The 18,009-nt window shown below is 34.3% G+C and overlaps 1 protein-coding gene across 5 annotated transcripts in view; it reads right to left on the bottom strand.

Moving 5' to 3' along the window:
- Nucleotides 1-18,009, bottom strand: part of LOC101892505 (rho GTPase-activating protein Graf) — a 214,584-nt gene that overhangs the window by 36,351 nt on the left and 160,224 nt on the right. For all 5 annotated transcript variants that reach the window (XR_009342306.1, XM_011294963.3, XM_011294962.3 and 2 more), the window contains exons 3-4: nucleotides 14,448-14,605; nucleotides 14,197-14,370 (exon numbers count right to left, since the gene is read on the bottom strand). Coding sequence is in view for 4 of the 5 variants with exons in the window: in XM_011294963.3 (XP_011293265.2) it covers nucleotides 14,197-14,370; nucleotides 14,448-14,605 (332 nt within the window). In the remaining variant the exon portion in view is untranslated. The remainder of the gene's footprint in view (nucleotides 1-14,196; nucleotides 14,371-14,447; nucleotides 14,606-18,009) is intronic.

The raw sequence follows: 18,009 nt of genomic DNA, 5'->3' as shown, positions 1-18,009 counted from the left end.
GTTTTTTCAGACGGTTTGATTTCCTATTATAGCAGCACACATGTAGTTACATGTGTATGTCCACATGTACACATACTCACAAACATTGCTTGCAATCAAAAGAAAAATCAATTGAGGCAAAACGATTTACGGTACTCTTGAGACAATTCGATGCACGCACATACACACACATACAATCTAACATACATTTATCTAAAAGTAACAAGAGCATTTTCGATAGATAGGGCGCCCACAAGGGGGTACTCAATCATGGCAATGATAGATGTCGGGTTTTGGTGGAGGCAACAGCGCTTTTTGAGCCAAGCATGCATCAGACTCCAATGAAATTTTAAGCGACTGCCAACAAATGTAGACAAGGTAGACAAATAGAGATGACAGACAGACAGACGGAGAGACAATCAGAGAATGGGAACACGGTGAAAAATTGGAAACACTGCCTTCACTCCTGGCATCCACCCATTTTCAATTGAGATACTTTCCATTACTATTGAAATACGTAGCTGCTGCTCTCCATAGCTTTTGCTATGATGTTGTTGTTGTTTTTTAAATTATTTGTATTTGTTGTTTAGCTACCACAAAACAAGACAAATAACAACAACGACAATGTCTTATTGTCTTGCCGGTCTATTATGCATCTTCATATGCACTTCGTTTGTCTGTCTGAAATCATTCGGGGCTAGGGAGGCGCGGTTATATCTCTACCTTGTTTTCCATTTTGCGGTTTGAAACCATTTAATCATCATTCACAATTCGTATTTCTCCGACTGGAATTTTGTTTACTTTCCTATTTTCAATTATTTTCAATCCAGTTCAATTCTATCCCAGAGATTGGCAAACGAAAATAAATTGACAAGCATGGAGGGGTGGGTTCACATGGTCTGATTTCTGCAGCTAAATAACAATAGGGATTTTAATACAGGGTGTATAGCATTAAATCCAGATTCCACTGAAAAAGCACAGAAATGGCTATACCAGTGAATTTGACAGTTCACTATTTGCTCTGCTGCGAGATTTTTTTTTAATCAAAACTTCATAAGTCGCACTAAATGTTTAGACCTCCAAGGCTTTATATATTATTGAAGTTTTTCCCTTTTCGTAAAGATAAATAGGGAAATGTTGATGCCAAAAAGGCTTCAAATTCATTCAGTTTCAAGAATACCGAGGAGGATATAAGTAAAACCACTGCACAATGGACCCACATCAAATTTTCCTGTGCAAAAATATTTCAACGACTCCATATGTAAACTCTAGAAACTAACAGTGACTCCAATATCGAATTACAAATTTCGGTAGTCAAGCTCTATCCCTTTTTACTATTTGGTACTTTTCGTAACATTTTAGTACACATTTTCAAGACAATCTCCATACCTCAAGCTCAGATACCAACAGTGACATTCATATCAAATTTCAGGATTTGAACTCTTAAATATTCCCCATTCCTAAATTTAGTGAAATATGCCTACCATCATATTCAAAACCACAAACACCACCAACATATCAAATTTCAGGATTCCAGCTCTCTTTCTTCACCCAATACCAAATTTTGTGCTATTTAGTACACTTCATATAATTGTAATACACATTTTCAAAGCCACCACCACATCTCAATCTCTAATACCAACAGAGATCTCAATATCAAATTTCGGGATTCCAGCTCTAACCCTTCACCCAATACCCAATTTAGTAGCACTTAGCACTTATCGAACAATTATAGTACGGATTTTCAAAACCACCTCCACATCATAAGTACAGACCCCAACATTGATATTTATATCAAATTTCAGGATTTCAGTTCTATTCCTTCACTCAATATGAAATTTAGTACTATTTAGTACTTTTCGTACAATTATAGTACGAATTTAAAAACAATTTCTATATCTCAACAACAGACGCCAACAGTGAAATCCATATATCCATATATATTAGAGGATTCCAACCCAATACCAACTTTAGTACCATTTAGTACTTTTCGTAAAATATATGACGCACTTCCACCTTAATATCTCAACCTAGGATAACATCAGTTATCCAAATATAATATTTCAGAATTTCAGCCCTATCCCTTCTCCCAATGCCAAATTTAGTACCATTCAGTATATTCCGTACAATTATAGTACACATTTCCAAAACCACTTTCATATCTCAACCTCAGATACCAAATTTGAGTTTATATAAAATTTGAGAATTCCAGCCCATTTAGAACTTTTCGTACTAATATAGCATAAATTTCCGCAGCCACCTCAATATGTCCAGGTTATACATCAATAGCGATCCGCATACCAAATTTCAGATATTGAGCACAATCTTTTCACCCAATTCTAAATTGTATCAAATATAGTACCCAAATATGGTACTACTTCGTACTTTTGATGCATTTTCAGTACACATTTCTAGGACAACCTCTTTATCACTAATCAACTACAAAAAAGGGAACCCAATACAGAATTTCTGAATTCCAGCTTCATTCCAGCTTGGAACAGTTTTAGTACTATTTAGTACAGTTTGTACGATTAATACACATTTCCAAAGCCACCTTCACATGTATCAAACTTACTTTTCAAAGTTGATTCTCATACCAAATGTTTTTCTCTCTCTCTCCGTTCACATAATACCAAATGGTATCATTTTTGAAGGTTAATAACATTTTAGAATTTTTCGTAACCTTAAAGTTCGAGTTTCCAAATACCCTTTAGTGCATCTATCCCGCACTTCATCAGTGACTCTCATTCCAAATTTTAGAATTTTAGCTCATTCCATTTGTCAATACCGAGTATTAATTTTTTTAGTATATTTGAATACTTTTCATACCCTCTTAGTACGAAAATCCAGAATCAATTAATCGAAATTACCTTACCACCAAAACTACGATATGTTTCGTGAATCCCCCGTGTCTGCCTCTAGAATGCAAAAGTTGCACTACTTTTTATTTTGATTTGCAGAGTAGCCAAGGTCTATTGGCGCTCGATTAGAAACTTTGTTCGGATAAAGAAATGCCAAGATAGTTTGTAGCCGACATTCACATTTGAGTGAATGCGTTCGTGCGTAAACTTTACTGATTGTCGAAACCAAGCACCGATCCCCAGCTAGGCACAGTCCCTCACATTTGTGACAACTTATTCATGGAAAGGCAACGCACATTCGCACATGAAACGTTTTTAAAGCTGGCAGAATAGTGCATAAAAATAACACAAAGCCACAAAACGAAAAAGAAACGAAATAAACAACAACCGCAAATGTTGGCGATAACGTCGACGACAACGGCCAATCGAATGAAATTCAACATCGATTCATTGCATCAAGTTCAAGTTGGGATTTTTACAGTTTGTTTGTTTGTTTTTTTTTTCAAGATTTTTTTTTCTATTTCAATTTTTGTTTTTTGATACATTCACAAATGCACTCGTATTATGGTCAGAGTCACAAAATCCGCATCGCTGCCGTCATCTTCGGCGGAATTTTTATACATCTACTAAATTTGCTGTTGCTGTTGTTGTATGACTGACTTGATTTTTGCGTGAAACAAGTCGTACTGGCCGCTTAGCCGGTTGTGTGACAGACCAAGTCCATAAATTGATTTTAATCAGCCATGAAAGTTAATAAATCATAAAATTCGACAATATATGACATAATGAATCTGACCGTATATATCGCGGAACATGTTTTGTACATTGTGATTGCAGAGCAGAGCAGTGTCTTGGCGTGGCATGGATAAAGACATACGTGTGTACATGAACACATCCAGCAGCCAGGGAGTCACATGTTACCAAATATAAATGCAATCAGTAGAGCAGACAGCCAGCCAGTCAAATATGGTAACATGAACTAGATTTCGAAACTTCCTTTTCAATGTGAAAAAACTGATGCTGTTGAGGAGGAAGTGTAGCTGCGCTTGATTAACAATTTTGTATTAAATTGTAGAAGAAGTTAAAAAAGATAACTTGTTAGGATTGGACTGGGATTTTGAAGCTAATTTACAAATCATGTTTGTCATATCGCTCATTTACTCAAAGAGTGGTTGGCACTTTCCTATCTTGTCTCAGTCTATCTTGAACTCACGGATTTAGAGATTTTTTCCTGGGTTTAGAGATTTTTTCAATATGGTGTATTGAATTTATGAACCATGCTTAATCTTGCATTGAAATTTAGCACTGATATCTGGGTGGACCTCGTTGTAAATAATTTCCTATGTTATTATATTATGATGTTTTTAGTTCGGGAAGACAGATTTAAATCGTTAAGTTAAATGCAGTATTCTCGAAAGATAATTTTTTGATATATGACATTCTTTGAACAAATGACATCGCTCATTAAAAGTAGAGTGAACACTCATATTCGACATTTTGGAGCATATGTTTAGGCGCTCCTCACAATTTTTAAACTAAAACGAGCTGCTTTGGATTTTGGCATAAATTAATACATTTATAGTAAAAGAATATGGGTGAGATGAAAAACTGCAACCAACTTCAGACTGCTGTCATTTCTAAGCCACTTGTCCGACAACAGTTAAAATTATTCCAGTGACAGCTCATTACATTGTTTACAAGTGTACAAAAGCATTTGGGTGAATATATTCAAGCGTGATAGTGTGATTTCTTTATATTTGGCTGGAAAACCACAAGTGGCTATCGTTAGAGCACTCCAACACTTAAAAGTGAATAAATCTTTTGTGTCTCGTACCATCGCTCATTATCGTGATACTGATATCGCTTCATTTCCAGCGCACAATGGCCACCAAAATCTCCCGATACCAATCCGTTGGACTATTGTGTCTGGAGTATTTTGCAAAACAAGGTTGGCACTAAAAAAAATACCAAAGTGTCGATCACCTCAAGCAAGCGCTTCTCCGGAAATGGACCAAAATACCGCAAAGCAACATTCGGGTAGCGTGTGACGGTTTAATTGGCCGTTTGAAGGCTATAATTCGTGCCAAAGGTGACCAGATCGAACAAATCTAAACTTATTAAAAAATTTGATGCTATTTCCGAAATTTTTTGCTTTCGTTCAATAAAATATTAAAAAAAAATAAAAATTATGGAGTTTATCTTTGTTGCAGTTTTTTTATCTCACCCTGTATACAAAAATAAATGAGAGCAACTTGCTACATGTAATTTTGAATAATGCTGACAGGAAGCAGGTATAACCTCAGGATTGTATTTTTGTAGTTTCGTGAAGCTGTTTTACCTCCCATGGTTTCTTGGGAACTGATGAGGATTGGTGGCTCTTTCCGAAACCTAGGTATTCCCTGCCTTACCCCCTGGTAAACATTACCATCGTTCTCCACTCATAAACAAACGTTGTTTTTATAAAAACAACAATAATGGGATTTTGCCTGACGATTTTGCAACAACAAAAGTTCTATGAAAATTTAATTTTATTATTTCACATTTTACTCCTTTATATAAGTTTTCATTTTATGGAAGAAGAATTGGTCAGGAAAAATAGTCATTTTCGGAACTTCTTCCACGATAGCGATAGTAATATATTATATTATGTGAAAATTTATTTTTTCTGTCTGTAAAAGCCAGTTCAGATTTAGCACATTTTGTTCCCCCAGACGTAAGCTGGTTTTTGGTCATAATGTAAAAGTACTAAAGCAGACAGTGAATTTCTGAGATTCGTACTACAAAAGATACGAATACAAAGATATGCAGACAGAAATGTAATTTAGAAATGTATTTTAGAAAAAACGCTATCTACACTTTAATTATATTATTTTTGTTAAGATTCGTAATTTTTATGGTATTGAGAAATAATTTAAATAATCTATACTGCCAAAGTACGAAAAGATACTGGGAAGTTTTCGAATTCGTGTTAAAAGGGTTCAAAATAGACAGACATACCCTTCATTTAGTAAACATTTTAAACAGAACGCCATCTATGCTACAATTATATCATATTTCTTAAATTTTATCATTTTAAGAAGACTTTTCAATTGTCTATGATACCGGGGAACAAAAATGGTGACATTTTGGAAAATTTAAGTACAGAAGAGTATTAAATATTCCGAGAGATCATTGATATTGAATATAGGACAATATTTCATAGCCCACGCCATCTATATTCTATTTCCAATCGTGTTCTTTACTTGCAACATTACACTCAAACTGATGGCCAAAATAAGAGGGTTTCTCATGCTACTTGTATGATAAATATTGAAACACAGAAAAATTCTTTAATTTTTCCAATTCACGTTCTTTTCCTTTAACTGACTTTTAGAAAATATTATCTTAATCTATTTTCAAAACTTCTTCTGCTATGAGGAATATTTAAAATCGTCGAAATTCTTCATTTCCCATCAAATGACTTTATTTTTATTAGTTTAATTTTTCCAGAATTATTAAATCTCCTCCCTCTCCCGCACCGTAGACCTTCACTGAATATAAATTGCATTTTAAAGGCAAAACCATCTTCGTTATGCACCTAAGAGCTCTGAAAAGTATCCATAAAATAAGGATGAAATATGCAAACTCAGGTACCATGAAATAGCGATAAAAAAATAAGAACAGATTGTATGGGGTATTCAACGAAGAAGGAAGTGAATCTGTTGGCAAGAAACTAACTCAAATAGGAATCATGACCATAAAATATTTCACAAAAAACAAGCCAAAGAAGATGAAATGCAAATAAAGCGTGCACCTTAAAATGGAATAAAGGTTGACGGCGATGCTGTTTTGATGCTTCTTATCTACAGGATACCGGATACAAGATGCTATTCCGCCCATTAAAATTCTTAAGGATAACTTTCAAATGATGCAAACGAAATGTGATAGCGAGAAGAACATGAAATTGTAGTTGTAGTGGTGGTGGTGGTGGTGGAGTAAAGACGGCCGGCAGGGAGCAGCATCAATATTGACATAGTTCACGTTGCAATGTTGCGCTGCAAGTATGTGTACATGCAGCTAGCTGGTTACATGGGACACTTGCATGTTTAGAAATATGGTTTGAATAAGGAAGAAATGATGAGACATTTTTAAGCAACTAAATATTTCAGTGCCTGAGAAATTCTTTCACAAAAAAAGAGGAACTAGTTAAATTGTACTTTTCTGGGGGGATGTACTATTCCTTTTTCAGATGTAATTTTATCTGAAACTAGCAAGTGCCCGCTACTTCGTCAGCTAAAAAATTTTAGAGTCGTTCCACCAGTTCATTTTAGTACTTAAAATTCACAATTTTTTCATTAGTTTTTGAACAAATTTTCCAAACAAACATCACACATGGTACTAACTTTTCAGCTGCACCAGTTCTGTATCTCGAAAAGGATAATAGAAAAATTATTACTTCTTGTACAAAAAAAATCTCTAAATCTTTCGTTTTGAAGTTTACCGAAGAGCATATTAGGCCAAAAGCATTTCAACGTTTTTTCATAATAAAAAATGGCCAATACCATATCTAAATCCTAGAAACCAACAGTGACCTCAATATAAAATTTCAGTATTCCAGCTCTATACATTCACTCAATACCAAATTTAGTAACCTTTAGTACTTTTTGAGCAATCATAATACGCATTCCCAAATTCACCTGCTTCTCTCAAAACTATATACCAACAGTGGCTTTCACATTCAATTTCAGAATTCCATCTCTATCCTAAGATACAATCCCAAATGCATTACAATCTTTTTCATACAGTTATACTACCCATGTCGAAAACCACATCCTTCCCTCCACCCTAGGCACCAATAGTGACCTCGCTAACAAATTTCAGAATTCCATCTTTATACCAACACCCAACGGCATTTCGTTCTCTTTACCAAACACACAAACAGTGACATCCATATCAAATTTTAGGTTTTCTGTTTTATCCCTTCACCCATTACCAACATAGTACTATTTTGTAGTTTTCGTACAATGTGTACTATTTCCAAAACTACCTTCATATCTTAACCACAAACAGCAACAGCGACCTCAATATGAAATTTAATGATTACAGCCCTATCCCTTCACCCAATACCAAATTTAGTACCATTTAATACTTTTCGTACAAATATAGGATGCATTTCCAAAACCATATCCATATTTTAATTACAACCAGCCACAGTTACATTGATATTAAATTTTGGGATTCCAGCTTTACTAGTACCAAATTTAGTACACATAAGTACGAATTTCCAAAACTTCATACATACCCCAATTCTACAGTTCTACAAATTTCCAAAAATACCCAAATAACTCAATCCTACACTCCCACAGAAATCCCAATTTCAAAGTTCAGGATTCCAGCTCTATCGGTTTACCTAAATCCAAATTGTCCCAAATTTAGTACATTTAAGTATAAATTTCCACAACTACCTAAATATCCCAATCATACATTCCGCCAGCAATTTTATTTTCAATTTTCTGGATACCAGCTCTATTGGTTCATCCAAATTGTAGAAAAATTCAGTACCATTTAGTACACTTAAGTACAAATTTTCATAAATCTTATTTTCAAATCTCAGGATTCCAACTCTACCGGTTCCCCCAAAATTTAAGTTATACCAAATTTAGTACCAATTTCCAAAACTGGCTACATTTCTCAGTCAATAATTTCACAGTCAATAATACAAAATTTAGTACCTTTTAGCACATAAGTAAAAATTTGAGAGCAATCGGAATTTTAATTCGCATTTTGAATGTTCATTTTTTTTTTTTTTTTTTTTTCAAAAACTTGATGAAGCCAAGCGATGTTGTCAACTTTTGCACCTGACCAAGCACTTTTCTATGGGGTATATGTTTTCTGTGAAAAATTTGACCTTTTGTGAGGATGGTATCAGAAGGAGTGGGCTGACACCGCCCACTTCCTAACTTGGTCTAAATTTGATAATAATATTACGATCAAGTTTAGACCATAGCTGATACTCCCTTTGAGAGTTATAGTGCGCACCAGCCAGACAGATGAACGAATATACACACCCCAGATCGTTTTCGAATGTCCCGATGCGGATTTCTTCCAATGGGCCTAAAATAGTTATTCCGACGAGGCACGTTTTGGTGGAGGGAAAAAAGTCTCACCTCAGTAGCCTGAGGTTATTTATTTAAAAACCCCTTCATTTCGATCCTTCCCTGGCCATAATGACCTCCGTGAACCACAATAACTATAGCGACCACAATCTCTCTCTATCCCTACAAGGCTTGTGTGAATCTAATAATCCGCAACTACACTTTACTCTATTTCTCTATACACCTAACTAAACAACCTGTTTTAAGAATTGTTGGCTTCTCTCTCTCTCTAACTCTCTCGTTCTCTAATTCCCATGTAGTCGGATTTTCCAACACCCCCATCACACGAACACCGTTCGTTCTAATTTTACCATACAATGGAGTTTTAAACGATTTTCATGCGGGTCCTGTGGTTTGGGTTGTTTTGGCCTCCTTTATATATTTGCTCTGTGTGGAGGACGAGTAAGGATGGGTAGTGGGAGTCATGCCAAAGGATCAAAAGCTTTTCGTGTTTGTCTGTCTGCCTGCCAGTGCATTACAGTGTTTGTTGTATACTAAAGTAAATAACTATTCCGATGTATAGGAAGAAGAACTTTCATGTGAATTCTCATTGAATAATTTGTTTACTCTCCGGCTGGAGTTGTGGGTGGCGGAGGGCGTTGAATAGGTAGGTGCATAGCAGTGGTAGGCTGCTGTTGAAACTTTCCTTTGTTGAGAGTGGGCTAAGCAAGTGTAGGTGGTAAAGTATTGTTCCGAAAGCTTTGAGAGACTGTAGCAAAGGGTGGGCGTGGGGGAGCGTTCTGTATATAACTATTTTTAGCAAATATGCCGTTCTTTCTTTCTTTCTTTGGTTCCGTTCGCCCATTATACAATAGCTGGATGTTTTGTGTGTGTATTTGGAGTGGAATGAAATTTTTAATGTTAACTTAGGTCAAGGAACCCGAAAAGGAGCAGCAGCAACAAAACAAAATAGTTTGCAAAGAAAAAGGACGAAAAAACTGTGCGAAAGAGAGTGAGAGAAACAGCGAAAAAAGAAAACTGTATAACAATTTGCCAAACAACTAAAATAGAAAAAGGATGCAAAAAACCGGGCAAATATTGGCAACATCAAAAGTACTTCTCTGCCTGACTGCCGGCAGCCTTTGTAGCTGCCTCCTTGCATTTGGCAGATGCACTTAACTGTTATTGAATTTACAAGTTTCTTACAACTTGTATCCTTTCGGTATTCATTTGCCAGCTCACTAGTTGCCATTGTTGTTGTTGTTGTTGTTATTGCCACAATAAATAAATAAAATTAAATTCATGTTCTCTTCGAGAGCCAGACACATTTCTTTTAAAAGGGCGTTTGTTTTTGCCCGTTTTTGTTTCGATGGCAATCTCTGGAAAGGTTTTTGTTGATTTTCTGGGCCAAGTTTTTAGCAGTCCTGCCTTATCCTTGTTGCAACAAAACTTTTCTTTACACATAAAACGGCTTATGGAACATATGGATTTATCTCTCAAATAATCTGTAAAATTATGTTTATTCAAGAATTTCAATGATTTTCTTTTTTCCGGGGAAAAAAAAACAGGGAACTAAAATATTTTCAGAGATGAGCACGTTCGTATCATTTGAAGAGGAAAACTTCAGACTAGATAAATTGCAATTTACGAAGAAAACCATAATTTGAAAACTTTTTGGTAATTTACAGAAAACAAACATTGATGGAAATGTAAAATTGCTTGGTAAAAATGTGTGTCGGAAAGCAATTAAATATTAATGCCACATTGGAAATGAGGGATAAAAAAATTTACTGAATATGTGTTGTGATGATGTGGTTATGATGAGAGGATTTAAATATAATTTAGAGATTGGTATTTACAATGTTGCAGAATCTGCAAAAATCTAGTTTTGCAATTTTTCCAAAAGCAAAAAATGAAAATTGGTTATCGTTGGAAAAACATTTACATTCTGTTTTGGAATAGACCAATTTAAATAAATAAACAAAATTTCGGTGAATTTCGAGGACTTATAGAAAAACAGAATATTTTTTTGCAGAAAATGTGGGTTTCAAAGACATTCAAACCAACAAATCTGTTTTAAATATATTTTTTTAAATAACATTAGACCCAAAGCCGAGTTTTTTTTAAGAACATTTATTAAATAATGTCTAACCAACCAACGGAGATTTTTGGAGCATATTTTTTTTAAGACCATCAAACAAGAAAATATGGATTTTAGAAGAATAGTCTTTCAGGGACTATGAAACCAACACAAGTGGATTTTATTGAGAATATTTTTTTAAATATATTTTGACAAGGACTGTCAGAAAAGCAAATCTGAATTCTCAAATGACTATAAGATCAAACAACGTGGGTTTTTTAAATTATACTTTTCAAGGACTGTCAGACCAAAAACATTTATTTTTAAGAAAATATATTTGAAGGACTGTCAGACCGACAAAAGTGGATTTCAATGACTATCTGACCAATAAACAAGGAATCGTAGAAAATATTTTTTCGAGGAGCATCAAACAAGAAAATGTGAATTTTAAAAACATTCAAACCAACAGACCTTGTTGTTTTAAAAATTATTTTTTTCAACTTTACTTTAAACTTTAAAATATACAAGACCAACCAACTTTATTTTTTAAAGGATATTTTTTAATCAACTGTCGAAGACTTGTGAATATTTCAAAAAAAAAAAAAAAAAAAAAAAAAAAAAAACTTAAATCAAAGACACAAGGACAACTAGCATGGTTTTTTAAATAATTTCCCAAGGCCATAGAATATTTGCAATAACGGACTTATGTTTTTAGCTTTTAATAATCTACGCAATATCTACGCAAATAACATACTTTTTCAAGAAAATGAGGCACCCTCTGAAAATATTGACCGATTATATTTCGACCATTAAGAAGAATGATCCATCCTATTAAATCACCGGTACTAGCTGGGATGATGCTGGACTCCTTGCATATGTCAAAAAGTCGGATTTAAGATAGGTATGGTTGATGAAAGGATGTGCCATGTAATGGAAAAATATCTAGATATGCACAGTCTTTACGAAAAATGGTACTGAGCAATTTGTGATTTGATGTGGAATCCTATCATTTTTTTATTTAGCTTTGCTTGAGAAGAAAATAATGTCTGCGAAATTTGATTTAAAAACTCGTACGTTTTGGTTACTAAAAGTACAACGGCACCTTCCGATATTCGTTATTTGTATGATTTAAGCAAAAATTTTCAATGGAATTGTTGGAAATTCTACACAAGGAGTTCTTTGTGAGTACCTTTCCTCCTGAAATAGAATTGTCTATATAGGTCCACGATATCGTATTGCCCCCATATAAATGTACTGCAAGGGAAAATATACAGCTATAATTCTAAATTTAGCATGAGGATCACTTTTAGCGTATAAAATATATGGACCATTTTATGAGGTCTATGAAAAGTCACTAAAAGTTTCTAAAACTGAGTTTTGTGCTAAAAATTGCGCTAAAAAGTACTAAATATTGTTCGGTTTGAGAACGAACTTTGAAATTCGATATTTAGCGATGTCTGACGAAAATAAAATATTGCCTGTGAAAATAAAATTTAAAAATCGTACATTCTTGGGTATTAAAAAGTATCAAAACTGTAATGAATGCAAAGGAGTAGAGATAAAATACTTCATTTAAGCCATATATAATAAGCGAATATTAAATTAATAAAAAGTTCTAAAAAATTAGAAAAATAATAAAAAGTTCTAAATTTAATTTAATTTTAAATTTTTTACTGCCTGCAAAACTAAGTTCCAAAAATCGTAGATTTTTGCGTACTCAAAAGTGCAAAAAAGAAGTTGAGATATAATTACTAATTTTAGCCGTATAATGGGCAAATATTTACTCCTTCAAAAAGGCACTAAATGTCCTAAAACTGTGTTTCACCAAAAGTACCTTAAGGAATTTAGAAATTTTATTTTTACCTTTGTCTGAAGAAGGTAAAATTCGGCTAAAAAATCGTGCATTATTAGTACTAAAACAAGTTTAAAAGCAGCTAAGTTCGGCCACTATTTCGAAGGAACTTGAAATTTTTCAAAAAAAAAAACAAAAATCCGTAGAAAAATATCTTTCAAATTAAATACCTTATAAGGGGGCTATACGAAGATGTGTTCTTTTTTCAAAGGCTGTAGTACACATTACGAACTTCAATTACGACATTCGAAACAATTCCGGTGAATAATACCGCTAAAATCATCAAAATATCGAATACAGGGAGGCATCGTTATATGGGGGCTATACTAGGACGAGGACCTGAATACGTGATTTTTGTTATAGGTTGTAGTACCCATTATGAACTTTAAATACAAAATTTTAAACAACTCTGGTAAAATATATCGCTAAAATAATCAAAATACTTAATATTGGGAGGTACTGTTATATGGGGGTTACATGAAAACGTGGACCAACATGGCCCAACTTATCCTGTCTGCTGGCAAAAAACACATGTGTGCAAAATTTTAGCTTTCTATTTCAATTCGTTCGAAAGATTGCGTGGTTATAACAGATAGACAGACGGACACCGCTAAATCGACTTAAAATTTTACGCTTATTAAGAATATATATATATTTCTTGGATCTGACACGAGTATTTCAAGAAGTTACAAACGGAATGATAAAGTTAATATACCCTCCATGCTATGATGAAGGGGTATAACAGTACCAGTAATGTACTAAATGCGATGTGAGTAGAAGAGAGGGAAGATGGGAGTGATGTTGTACAAAATATACACAACTGTATGACAATAACTAAAAGAGTCCTCGGAGAGTAGAGCAGATGATTTGGAACGAGTTTTGCTCCTACTCAAAAGCGAGAATAATATAGCTCCCTCATATTCGAGCAACATCGCAAAATTAAGTTTGCTCGTTTTATTTCTGCTCCCAGGAACGCACTCAAATTCGAGGAAGTTTTACTCTTTGTTCAAATTAGAGCGAGTTTTTCGGAGGTCTGGTCAAATATTTACATTTTTCTTATTTCAGGAAAATATTTGAAATAATTTTTACAGAGGTATTTCTATGCAATATGTAATGTACGAATACAGTGCCTTACATCAGATATAAAATTTTTCTTTTCATGGCGGCCACTATTTAAGTTGGTCTAATTCTTCAAAAAAAAAAAAAAATATAATCGAATACAATTTCCGTAATTCTGTTTCTCCAATATTTATAAAGACCTTGTCATCACAAATCAGTCATAGTTTTTAGATAAACCTTAATCACATTTTCTTTCATCTACCATCAGATTTTTTTTTGTGCAACACTCACCTCTTGTATTGTATTTTCGGGCTTTTTGGTTGACATATTTAGGAAGCGTTCCTGTGATTGGCAGAACTTTTCCGTTTTCTTGTCAAACTTTTTCTTGTTCTCTTTGACGCCGCCAATTTGTTTTTTGCGAAAATCCTCCAGAGGTTCAATGATATGTTGGTCGGCCAGTGTCAACTAAAAAACAGAAGAAATAGGAGTTTTGTAAATATTTCCAGCCACCATTTGTGGCAAGTTAAACAACAACAACATACCATTTTCTCCCGTTCATCCTCAATCATGCTGATAATATCACCAAATTGCTTTAAACTCTCACATATGACCAATTCATCATCGGTCTGGGCTGTGCCGATGCACTCGAAATTGAATTCTTTCAGCGAGTATGCCAGCTGTTTCATGCGATTGGATAAGACTGTAAAAAAACAAAAGAGAGAGAGAGAGAAAGAAAAACATAAAATTAATGATTTTTTTTTTCAAGTTTTACTACGCTTTGACCTCTTGGCCAAACATAACAATAATGTCAATGGTCATAACTGGCTGTCCATCCGTCCATTTCAATGTGTCATAAATGTCAGACTGGTGTTCATTACTTTCCGGGCAATTAGCATAATGTATGGCGGCGGTATTTGTGTGTGTGTGTGAGTATGTAATCATGACATAAATAATTGTATTAAGTAATATTGAAAATTAAAATTCCAAGCTTGTAATTGTTGCATTCGGGAATGGTGTTGATGCAATTTACATACACACACATACATATCCAAAGTGGGTAATAAATGTAGATACATTTTGTAATGTGCAACATTTAAACTAATTGAAAATTTATGTTAGACGGCAATAACTTCAAACGGTTTCGAAATTATATTTGAACGATCATATCTTTATTTTTTAAAGCAATTGAAATGCCTTAAAGTAATTTTTGAGTTGCCGAGTTTTACAGTTATGTTCCGTACATTTCGATTTCGGTTTGGTTGAGATTACATGCATTTGGTTCGAATGTCTAAACACCCAAACTAAGAAAAGACTACGAACGGAAGTACGCTCAAATTGTGTTCTTTCTTTTTGCGGATCAATGGGGAAAAAATCAGAAATATCGTATTTTCATTAAGCGTAGGAATGGCCTAAAAGTTATGAACTTTATAAAATCTCCTTTGAATCAAAAAACTGTATTTGAAAGCTATAAATAGAGTTTCCATATTTTTAAAACACTGTGCAACAAAATTAAATATTTTCAATAATTACAGGAAAAAATCAGCAGATTATGAAAGTAGAACTAAAAGAGAAGACACGTGTATCGCCGATCTGAAAGTTTTACATCGCAAATGTACTGGAAATTTTCAGATTAAGTTTTCATGAAATCCATGCATTTTAGGTGTCTTCGGCAATAATAATACGGGGAATATTTAAAATCTTAAGCAAGTCAACAAAGGGGTCTTGGGCCTTTTTTCAAAACATGGTTAAAAATCTCTTTGAACGGGATCGTGGCACGTCAAAATATTTTACAAAATTATTTGTCATAAAATTCTACTATGGGTCCTTGAAGACTACAAAAGTCTAAATCTTATCAAAACGCCAGGAATTCATATATATACAGGGTGAGATAAAAAACTGCAACAAAGTCAAACGCCATAATTTTTTTTAATTTTATTGAATGAAAGCAAAAAATGTCGGAAATAGCATCGAATTTTAGAAAAAGTTTAGATTGTTCGAATTGGTCACCTTTGGCACGAAATATGACTTTTAAACGGGATCGTGCACAAACAAATGCAAAATTTTATCTCGATCGCACAATAATTGCGTCATGTATTTTGTTCACAAAAATGCATGGACAGACGGACGGACGGTTCAGCTCATCTTTGGCCTTTCTTTACTAGTTTTTTCTTGTTGTAGAGTTAAAATGCGTTTCGCTCTCTCTTGCCTTTCTTCGGAATTTGTGCCGAGAAATCAAAAATGCGCAAGATATTACTTCCGAGTTCATTCCGAAAACTTTCCGACAACTCCAACTTCCCTTCCGAATTTCCTATGAATATCCTTGCGAATTCGCTCCGACTATGGCCTTCAAACGGCCAATGAAACCGTCCCACGCTGCCCGAATGTTACTCTGCGGTATTTTGGCCCGGCGAAGCGCTTGTTTGAGCTGGAATGGAAAAGAAGCGAGTAAACTCATTTTGTAACCATTCTTGAGTGGCGCGTGCTGAGTGCGATGGTGCTGAGTCCTGTTACAATGTCCAAGGTCTGCTGCCAAAATGTTTGCGTGCCCAAGGCTTTAATAAACCCTCCAGAATATTTTCCCGATAATATTCGGCATTTATTCTGATGAAACGGTGGATTAATACGAGCGGAGAGCGACCATCACCATGGCCGGCGCTTGAGTTCTGGTGGCCAACCGAAGGTGCACATTTTCAGCTGACCTCTTTGGCAAGTGAACACGATTATTTTGATTGTTTACAAACTGCTGGACAACGAATGTTTTCTCATCGGAGAAAACCAAATTCGACAGTTCACTAATTTCGGTCAAGCGAAGCAACTCTTTAGCTCTTTTGAGTCTACTTTCTTTCTGTTGCGGTGTAAGTTCTTGCACTTTTTGGAATTTCAATGGCTTTACGCCGAACTCATTTTTCAATATTTGCCGTATAGAATATTGCGATATGTTCAGCTCACGGCCCATTTTTCGGCCACTGCGTCGCGAGTTTCGATCAAGTCACTTTTTGAACCATTTCTGATGATGTTGCTGTTATCGTCCGTCCACTTCCTTGACGTTGGACTACGCTACCAGTATCACAGTAACGAGCGATGGTACGAGACACAAGACGAGACACTAGTGGATTTCCAGCCAAATGTAAAATAATCACACTATCACGCCTGAATTCCATCACGAATAACTTTTTTTCTGGAAAATTCCGAAATGCTTTTGTACGCTTATAAACAATATAATGAGCTGCCACTGGAATAATAAGAATAAGATGTCGGACCAGTGGCTCCTCTCACTCTGTATAATATTCACTCAATACATGATAGGGCACCAAAATTGCACTCTTTTCTTCATATTTCAATAATTTACAAGTTTTCTTCACAACATTATTTTTTTATTTTTAATTTATATTATTAATTGTAATATTATAGTCTCGAAATTTATAGGCCATTTTAAAGAATTAGTAATTACCTAATAGCCTTTCAAATTAAAATAGAAATAAATAATTAATTTATGATATAAGAGAGAATTTAACGACATAAAGAAGAAATGCGGTTTCATGGCGGTTTCATTATTAAATTAAAAAAAAAAAAAAAAAAAAAAAAAAAAAAAAAAAAAAAAAAACAATAATAAATTTGCCCATTTTCCTAAGTTGAGGGGAGTAGAAGAAGTTTAATGACAAAGAAAGAAATTCCACAGAAACAAATAGAACAACATTCCGGATATCATAGAATCACAACAGCAACAAACCGAAATGCCAAAGTCAATGACATAATAAACTTAAATTTTATGAATTTCGAAATAAACAACAATAACAACGAAATAGTTAAGAAAGCATAAAGTCCATCCATGTCTCCTCGATTCGAACAAGAAGCGAGCTATCTATTACTAGAGTATCTAAATTGCGATCACACCGGTGTGAGATCACAACTATTCTGCGAGGTGTGATCTGTTTTATTTTTTGAGGTGTGACTCAAATGATTTGTGAAGTTGCAAAATTTTACAAATGAGGGCAGAGAACTTGAATAAGAATAAAGAAAAAAAGAATAAGAAACGAGGATATGAAGTGTCAATTGTTTGAAAATCTTTTTGAGCCATTTTTGAAAAAATAGATTTTTTTTAAA

Source organism: Musca domestica, unplaced genomic scaffold (genome assembly GCF_030504385.1).
Source record: "Musca domestica strain aabys unplaced genomic scaffold, Musca_domestica.polishedcontigs.V.1.1 22, whole genome shotgun sequence".
Classification (NCBI taxonomy): domain Eukaryota; kingdom Metazoa; phylum Arthropoda; class Insecta; order Diptera; family Muscidae; genus Musca; species Musca domestica.
The sequence above is the reverse complement of the archived record's forward strand: the minus strand, read 5'-3'. Positions and strand labels throughout refer to the sequence as shown.